We start from the raw sequence: 10074 nt of genomic DNA, 5'->3' as shown, positions 1-10074 counted from the left end.
ACACACATATTAACGCGAAACATTCGGTAGAATTTATAGAATATTGTAAATATATATATATATATATATATATATATATATATATATATATATATTCATGCTAAAAGATACAACTCATTTGTATGTTTTTCTGAATAAACTAATATTAAATTCTCTTGCGTGCATTATTTGGTTGGCTAAAATATTTTTCTGTTTGTTGGTTGGTTCGTCACGTTATGGCATATTAGCGGATTGTTCTTGTCATGTTATTATTATTTGATATATCCACTACCATCATTTTATTTTTTACTATATATGCGGCATGAATTGTTTAAAAATGAAATGGAAATTCGTAAATTTCAAATTAACATTCGGATTATCCATATTTGTAAAAAAAACAGGTGGTGAACTGATGACCTACTAGCAGCATATTTTAACATTCATATCTGAACCCTCCATCTACCCCATCGAAACCAAAACTGCTCCTCCATCGTCTCATCATTCGAACGGTCTGACCAAGGACATCACCTTAGCTCAAGAGCCAACATGACGACCTCCATGTACAGCTTTACGATGAACAGGAGGAGACTGCAGAGTTGTCGCCTCATCCTTCTCACCTCTCTCTTCTGGTTCATGGTCTACGTCTTTCTAATTATGTACTTCCTCGATTGTGGTGCTAGGCAACCTTGCGGGCATGATCCGGTTGGTTAATTATTTTTATGCCTGTTGGCTAGTTTGCCAGTTGATATGTTGGTGGTTTGTTGTTGTTGTTGTTGTAATTATTATAATTATTGTTTGGTGTACGATGATCTCCACTACTTACTACCTTCTTATCATTCAGAGCATTTACAGCTCAACCCCAACCTTATCCATCCAATGTTTTGAAAGAAGTACTAACCTTTAGCAACTGTTTCAAGCATTCTACATTTATTCTTCTTTGCAGAGGCGTTACAAATCTGTCGTTTCGTTTCCTGCACGCATTTCTTCTTTCTATTTATGAGCTAACTCACTTGTCTACATTAAAATGAACAACAGTAACAGTTGACGATGACGATGACACTGTCGGCATTAGGCAGTAATGGACATCATCATTACAAAGGACGAACAATCACGTCACCACACACGCACGCATCACCACACACGCACACACTTATACACATCACCACACACACGCTCATCACACACGTGCACAATACCACATACACACACGCACACACACACACACTCTCCATCGCAGATGGTGACCAGAATACCCATGATGATGACCACATTCATGCCCACCACTCCACAACCTTATCAATCTCTCTGGAGCAGATTCGTCAACTTTTTTACAAACTGTTCGTTTATAAATTATTATCCCGTTCTATTTTTGTATTTCTTATTTTTATAAAGTTCAGTTTCTTTCACTGATTGTTCGAATACATTTCATTAGGCCAATTCTATAGTAATTATTAACTTTAACTTATTGAAATACACGGTGATGATGTAAATAAGTAATTTCTAAATTTTACACATGTCGAATGTTATGACGATATTGAATGCATGGGAGATGTTCTGTTGAAAAGTGTTCAAGGTGCAGAGCTACGGCGAGATGGGCAGTGCGGTGGTCATTCCGAGAGAGAGGGAGGCCGAAGCGAACGAGATGTTCAAGATCAATCAGTTCAACCTGCTGGCCAGCAATCTCATGTCCATCAATCGGTCACTGCCTGATTATCGATCCAGCAGGTTAGGTCGTTTTGCCGGTCGATGTCGATTGTTTTGTTGTTGCTTGCCTGTTTGTTTTGTCATGCTGTCACGTATTTTGAGGTTTGTTTCTGTTTTGGGGATTTTTTTTTGTGTTCTTGAATAGTTTTGGTTGTTGTTGTAGTTGTTAATAATGTTGATGTTGTTGTTGTTGATGTTGTTGTTGTTGTTGGTGTTGTTGTTGTTGTTGTTATAATGGTGTTGTTGTTGTTGTTACATCTTGCATTGTGTTCTTTTTTTATTTGGAATTGGATATTTGTTGCATTGTTTTTGTAAAATTGAATTTTTTGTAGCTAGGGTGTTATTTACATGCACCACGTACATTCACATGCACCACATACATTCACAAGCATCACATACATCACATACATTCACATGCGCATGCACCACATACATTCACAAGCATCACATACATTCACATGCACATGCACCACATACATTCACACGCTTCACATACATTCACATGCACATGCACTACATACATTCACAAGCATCACATACATTCACATGCACTCGCACCGCATACATTCACATACACGGCATGCATTCACAAGCACCATATACATTCACAACATACACGCTGATATTCACGTGCATTGCACCATACATTTGATTGCGATTGTCAGTTGGTTCATGAATAACAAGGAATGTGGCACTTTTACCAGCTTAGCTAACTCGCTTGCAAAAATAATTTTTTTTTGAAATTAATGAGCTTATTATCGAAATATAACAAACAATTTCTGACCAGTGGACAACAATAATAAAACAAGCGGTGGGGATTGATCTGATGTTATGTTTGGCATGCATGTTTGAGTGAAATAAATGTTATCCTGAATTTTGTACCCAAGTTGTCAGTCAAAGTCCTATGCGTCGAACCTGCCCGACTCGAGCATTGTGATCGTCTTCCACAACGAGGCCTGGTCGACCCTGCTGAGGACACTGTGGAGCATCATCAACAGGTCACCACTGCACCTCCTCCGCGAGGTCATCCTCGTCGATGATGCCAGCGAACGAGGTCTGCCTGCTGTCGTGTGTCGTGTGGTAATTGGTGGTGGTGGTGATTTGGTAGGGGAAGGGGTTCATGTTGGGGCCTCATCAATTATGATCGAGGCATTATGAATTGAGATTGCGAGATAGATTTCGTAATGTTGTTGCTCGTCAACCAGTGTGACCATGCGTGAGGCTGCCTACCATCGTGTACGTGATCATAATGCGTACGTGTTGATGTTGTGCATGGTTGAGTGCTGCATGAATTCGATCATGGTGTATGGCAGTTGGTACGGTATATTCATTCATGTTCGTCATTTTGTCATTCATAAAAATCATTGAACGATCAACTGACCATCACAAGATTTCTTGAAAGAGACATTGGACAAGTACGTGGCCACTCTACCGGTCAACACGTTCGTCCTCCACCTCCAGAACAGGAGTGGTCTCATTAGAGCGAGACTCAAAGGTTTAAACCGTCTTGTTGTTACTTGGTGTTCAATGAAAAAATGTTGTCGCAAATATGAAGATTGGCACTACAACCTGCCAAGTCAAATCATCAGCACCTTCGTAATAGCAGCCATCCAACTAACAACCATGCAATAGGAGCAGAGGTGGCTAAAGGGCAAGTGATCATCTTCTTGGATGCCCACATCGAGTGCACGGAAGGGTGGATCGAACCTTTATTGCATGAGATCAAGATCAACAGGTCCCTTCATTAAATTCATCCATTCGTTCATTCATTCGTTCATTCATCATTCATTGTACTTTCATTCAATCCTAATTACATAAGGCGGCATTCAATGTAAGCCGAAACACTTAACAATTCATGACATCGGCGCAAACACACTTTGATGCTGTACAAAATCGGAAATCGTAGACAACCAATCCCATGCATGGTCACACACACACACGTTCACACTAGTTGTACAAGAGTGAACGCGTTCTCTTACTTCCACCAAGACGAAGTCGTCGAAACCATTCGAAACTTGAATCTTGCCTCTTTCTTTCTCACTCTCTTTCTTTCTTTTCTCTCTCTCTCTCTCTCTCTCTCCCACCCACACGCACGCACGCACACACACACACACACACACACACACACTGGAACGACAGGAAGACCATAGCATGTCCCATCATTGATGTGATCAGTGACAAGAACTTCGAGTACAAGACAGGATCTGACGTCATCTGGGGTGGATTCAACTGGAGACTCAACTTCAGGTTTCCACATTGTCAATGTTATTTATAACTATTACATGAAGAAAATAAATAATGGTGATGTTGGCGATGGTGGTGAATGTGATGGTGATGACTATGCTGTTAATGTTGAATTTGAATTTTCGAATTTATCAAGTAGGATTTTGGATCAAACTCTCGTTAAATAACTTCATTCATTTATTTATTTTCAAACGTCATACAAGATGCCTTGTATAAGGTCTTGTGGGTTCAGACAAAAATCACAAACAAAAAAAACAATTCAAAAAATTTACTAAAAAAAATGTAAATAGTCAAATATTCATGGTAACGAGAACAAACTTCCTCAACCGACAGATGGTACAAAGTTTCGAAGGAAGAAATGGTGAGAAGGAATGGCGATAACACAGTGCCACTCAGGTTCTTTCCTGCATCTGTTTGTTCGTTTGCGTGTTCGTTTGTTCTTGTGTTCGTTTGTTCATTTGTTTGTGTGTTTGTTTATGTGTTTGTTTGTTTGCTCTCTCTGTCCATCCGTCTGTCTGTCTGTCTGTCTGTCTATCTATCTATCTGTTTGTCTATATGTCTGGCTGCATAAGTTTGTGTGTGCGCGCGTGCGTGTTTATGTGTACATTTTTTTGTTTACAAGTTAAGAGTTTTAATGTTTGTTGAGAGTTTTTTGTGGCTTCATGCTTCGATTTGGTGGGCCAATTGTATTTAATGTTGATAATCACGTTGTTGAGTGTTAATGTGAGGTTGGCCATGCAGAGTAGAATGTTCATGTTGGTCATCATTTCATTGCGTGATCTCTAAACGAAGGCATCAGTCAGTTAGTCAGTCAGTCAGACGATGATGACATTCAACTGCAGTACATTCTCTTCTCTCGTTTTTATATGAGCTTGCTTGTGCATTTTTCTTACCATCATAACATGAATGTGATTACACGATTATTGCTTGTGCATGTCTTCCATTTGTCTGGATTTTGTGTGTTGTTGTACGTTATTTTTCGAGTAAATGTGTGTGTTGTTTAGATATTCATCCAAAAGTACATTGTTATAGTTAAGTTTTTATTTGTGTGTGGATATATAGTTAGTTTATTTATTTGGCTTCTAACTATGTAGATTTTGAAACCGTTTTACAGGCGTTCATCTTTTTTCTTTTCGCCACTTTCTTCCTTGCGGCCTTACTCCATTGCAAACCATCGTGTCCGTGTCTCCAGTTATTATTTGTGTGTTATTCCTTCATCAGTTTGGAGCAGACTGCCATCTCGCTTTAGAGGCCGCACTTCACTGGCTACTTTTAAGAATAAACTAAAAACTCATTTCCTCACAACTGGCTAGCTACAGTCACTAATAGTAATTAAATAGTGTCACCTCTAATGTTATAGTACTCATCTTATAGGATTGTATTATGTACAATAGTCCTCTGGCAAAGAGCGCTTCCATTGCTTGCCCTTATCGTGATATAAGTTGTTATTATTACTATATTATTATTATTATTATTATAATTATTATTATTGTTATTATCATTTTCAATATTATTATTATTATTATTATAGGATTTTAATAGGATTTAATAATTTGAGATTTCATAATTATTTCATTATTGATATTTGGTACTTGGAGTTAGAAAATAAAAGGATGTTCTCATTATTGTTATTATGTAAATAATTACATTGGCGATCCGTGTCCCGACCGTTCACGTTGCTCGTGTGCATGCACTGCGTTGTTCCGTTACTCTGCTCATCTCAAGGATCTGATCATCATTGAATGCCCCGCAGTTGATCACCTGACATCGTCATTACCTTAATTAATCTCACCATCAATTTTCTAACATAATATGATGATGGGAGGTGTTGATGGGAGATGTTGATGGTGACTACAACACCACTATCATCACCACCACCGCAGAACCCCCACAATGGCTGGTGGACTGTTCGCCATCGATAGGAATTATTTCTACGAGATTGGTGCGTACGATCCGGGGATGATCATCTGGGGAGGGGAGAACGTTGAAATGTCTTTCAGGGTCAGTGTGGGGTGGTGATGAAATGATGGATATGATTTTTATGCCCCGATGGTGAAGATCTTTCTTATGCTGGTTATGGTTATGGTGATGGTGGTAACGATTGTTAAGCTGGACGTGATGATGATAGTGAAGACGAAGATGATGATCATAATGAAGACGAAGATGATGATTTTGAAGAGGCGATCACGTCGAATAAAACCCACAGGTGTGGATGTGTGGCGGGCAAGTGTTGATAGTGACCTGCTCACGAGTGGGCCACGTCTTCAGGGAGACTTCCCCCTACTCCTGGCCCGGTGGGGTCGTCCACATTCTCGACAACAACTTCCTCAGGACTGTCGAGGTCTGGATGGATGAGTACAAGGAGTTTTTCTACAAGGCAAATCCCGGTTTGTTTGTTGCTTGTTCTTTCGTTCGTTCGTTTGCCCATTTTTTTGTTTGCTCATTTGTTTGTTTAATAGACTTGTATTTTTATCTTCTGAATTAAAGTCAGAAAATATTTTTATCTAGTTAGCGTTCAGCGCATTTTTCATAATTTTTCAAAATTGTTCTTCTGATGTGGTGACTGATGCATCAGTCGTTCACAGAGCAGAAACCTCACACGAACGTCGACATGCAGACGTGCACTCGCTCATCACAGATACGTTATAGACCTCATAAATACATTGTACGGTACACATTGCTTTACCTACATGCCTTGCACATCCACACATGCATGAACTGATCGTCTTCACGTTGGTTGGATTGGGGTGAAACGTATCTGCGGGATGTGCTCCACCCCCCCCCCCTCCCACATCGATCGCTGGCAGCAGGCACAACAAGTTGCGACGTGCTGGCTGATCGAAGCGGGCGCAGCAACTTGGCCGAATCAGAATCGCCGGCACATCCGACTGCGGATGCAAGTGGGTCACTCGGTCTTTTCCGCAGTTGTCCACTACAGCAGACGAAATCCTTCTTCAGAGAAGGATTTTTGTTGGTCTATCTATACAGAATAAGGATGAGAGTCCGACTCTTCTTGAAAGAGAGATGTTAATTTTCTGTCTGATTTTTTCTCACAGCCTTTCCCATGAAAGAGTATGGCCGCAAGGTGGCGGGGATTTGAAGTCAGAGTCTTGTTGCTCCTTTCTTAACCTTTTTCACTGCATATCTATTCCGTTCTGTCCATGGTGATGGCGACCAAACATTATTACGAATGCCTTTATAATTCTAAAATAACAGAAACAGCTGTTTGTATAATACAATGGATTTGATCAGTAAACTCCAGTGAACCTCTCATTAAATGCATCTTAATGCTATCAACAAATCGTAATGGTTGAACATCATGGTCAGACTAGCAAAACCTCACCAGCACACACTTTCCTCATCCATTGCACTCACGTCATACATCATTATCAGGTGCGCGAGCGTCGTCGTACGGAGATATATCCGAGAGATTGAAACTGAAGAAGAAGTTGAACTGCAAGCCGTTCAAGTGGTACCTGAAACATATCTACCCGAACTCCAACATACCTCTCGTCTTCTACTCCCTCGGATCTGTACGTGCTTCTTGTTCTTTGTGTCGTCCAGGGGATGGCGGCCTCTCATCTTATTTGTTATCTTTCGGGCTCGGCCATCCGTTTGAACAAATGGGTATTCGGGCCCGGGAGATATAAAATAAGATGTAGGACACATAGAGGTCGTCATTCCTGTCTTGATGTTATCTGCCGGTGTCGCCAGCATTTTCGATGCTGTTTGTTGTGTTTGTGTGTGTGTGTGTTTCTGTGTTTATTAGTTGTTTCTGGCAGACGCGCGCTTATGTTAGAGTCGGTGATGTTACAAACACTTCATCGGCTTTGAATTTTTTTTTCGGTAATTAAAGAGAGAAACTTTGGTGGCTGTTGAGGTGACATGGGACTGAAATTTATTTAATCAATAATCCTTATAAGGTTTCTGCTTGTTGCGGCCGTTTATAATGCACGGGTCGATTGGAGGTACTTCGGTTGCTGTTTGTCCTGCTAATTAACTCGTTATTCACCTATAAATATTTAATGGGTTGTGTTTGTTCTGAAGATGTTTTTAAAAATTGCAGATACATAATCCAATAAGTCAGGGGTGTCTGGACACCCTGGGTCACCAGCAAAATGAACAAGTTGGGTTGGCTCTGTGTCATAAGGGGGGAGGCAATCAGGTTGGTTGCTGAGTCTGTTGTTGAGTTTGTTGCGTTTTATGTTGTTGTCGTAGTTACTGTTGTTGCTGTTGTTTTTTGTTGTTTTTTTGTTGCTGCTGTTGTTCTTTTTAACGGTTTTGAACACTTAGACGGTGTAAAAGTATAAAAGGACATGGCATGACATAATGAGGATGGTCGCTGAGTCTGTTGCGTCTTATGTTGTCGTCGTAGTTACTGTTGTTTTTAACTGTTTTTAACATTTAAACGGCATAAAATGACATGATGAGTGACCTGACCGTATCACCTGTTGGTCAACAAACACCACGCCACACGCCACGTCAGGCCTTCTCGTACACTGCCGAGAAGCACATCCGCATCGATGAACTCTGCCTCGATAGTGTCGACCACTCGAAGGTCATCCTCACCCAGTGCAACTCGCGCCCCTCACAGAAGTGGTACTACGAGAAGAAGGTCCTCATGATGATGATGATGATGATGATGATGATGATGATGATGATGATGGTGATGGTGGTGGTGATGATGATGGTGATGGTGATGATGATGATGATGATGATTCTATTGTTGTTTTCTTTGGTGTTGTACTGCGTTGTTCGTTATGTGTTGTTTTGTAGCGTTGTTTGTTATTGAATGTTCTTGGCTCGTCAAATTTATATAGCTTTAAAGTGGCCAGCCGAACGAACACTCGTTAACACATAAAACATCTTTTAAATGTTTGTTTGTTGGGTTCCTGCACTCGTTAGAGTAATATAAAAATTAAATATATCCTATGGTATTGTTAGAGCGTTTTATTATTTTTTGTTTTTGTTTCTAATTAGAAGAGCCTGGCACTTGTTTTCAGGGCCTTTTTTTGGGGGAAGACACCTATTGTCATCATTTGACAAGCACTGCCTCATATTGAGGTAGTGCTTGTCATGTTGTTGAAATGAAGCAATTCCATCTAAATGTGTCCTACATTTATTGGCTAGTTATTGAGAATACTCACACACCAAACACACACAACATACATACACACACACACACACACACATGCATTTCGCATGATCTAACGACGACAACCCACACACAGTTGAAGACATTTCGCCACACAAAGTCCAACATGTGCCTTGAGGCGCCCAGAGGCGTGACCTTCGACAAGATGAACTACGTTGCGTTAGGTGGGCTTTTTTCCTTAATCTTCTTCTGTTTAAAATGTCTCACTCATTAGTTTTGTCTTGCTCGTCTGCTCCGATTTTTCATTTCAAATAACTCAATGATTACAGATAGAGACGTTCGAATATGCATGTAAAAATCGTAGAATTCTATTTTGGTCATTCTGCTTACTTTTTATCAATCTTGTTTCAACGTTAAGGAACGGATAGAGTTAATTTACTTTAAAATATTTCCATTTGAGCAGCCATCACGTGCAATGGCAATCCCCATCAGAGGTGGGTCCTCGAAGATTTCAACGAGACAAACTACAACGTGTGATCTTCACCATCATCATCATTCACTTCATCATCCTCTTCATCATCATCATCTTCTTCATCCTCCTCATTATCGTCATCATCAAGATGAAACCACACTCACCACTGCTCCTTCATCACGAAATCATCCGTCGTCCATCGGCACCTGGCAATGCAACATACAAGCTTACAAATTATTTTATTATTGTTTATGCAAATTTTACCTTTTCTGTGTATATGTGTTGTGTGTGTTTGTTTGTGTGTGCGGGTTTGTTTGTGTGTGTTTGTTTGTGTATGTGTGTGTGTACATCAGCATGTATATCATATGTGTGCGTGTGAATAGTCGGTATGCATATGCATAAATAAGAAGAACGTGGGATTGTTAACTAAATTTCAGTTAAGTAATTAATTAAGTTCTTCAACATTCAGTGTTGTTAATATATATATATATATATATATATATATATATATATATATATATATATATATATATATATATATATACATACACACAAACAAATAATTAATATTCATAATAGT

At 39.7% G+C, this 10074-nt stretch overlaps 1 protein-coding gene across 1 annotated transcript; it reads left to right on the top strand.

Moving 5' to 3' along the window:
• Positions 1-552: 552 nt before the first annotated feature.
• Positions 553-9930, top strand: HELRODRAFT_113279 (hypothetical protein; the record flags this gene model as incomplete). The annotated part of the gene is made up of 15 exons (XM_009023338.1): positions 553-685; positions 1545-1704; positions 2571-2737; positions 3074-3178; positions 3316-3418; positions 3823-3930; positions 4261-4323; positions 5811-5928; positions 6134-6329; positions 7330-7460; positions 7994-8092; positions 8414-8542; positions 9159-9246; positions 9486-9799; positions 9834-9930. The coding sequence occupies 14 exons, from the start codon at positions 553-555 to the stop codon at positions 9557-9559; spliced, it is 1674 nt and encodes a 557-aa protein (XP_009021586.1). The 3' UTR covers positions 9560-9799; positions 9834-9930.
• Positions 9931-10074: the final 144 nt, after the last annotated feature.

Source organism: Helobdella robusta, assembly GCF_000326865.2.
Source record: "Helobdella robusta unplaced genomic scaffold HELROscaffold_36, whole genome shotgun sequence".
In the NCBI taxonomy this organism is placed as follows: Eukaryota; Metazoa; Annelida; class Clitellata; order Rhynchobdellida; family Glossiphoniidae; genus Helobdella; species Helobdella robusta.
Note: the sequence above shows the minus strand (reverse complement) of the source record. Positions and strands in the feature narration are given on the sequence as shown.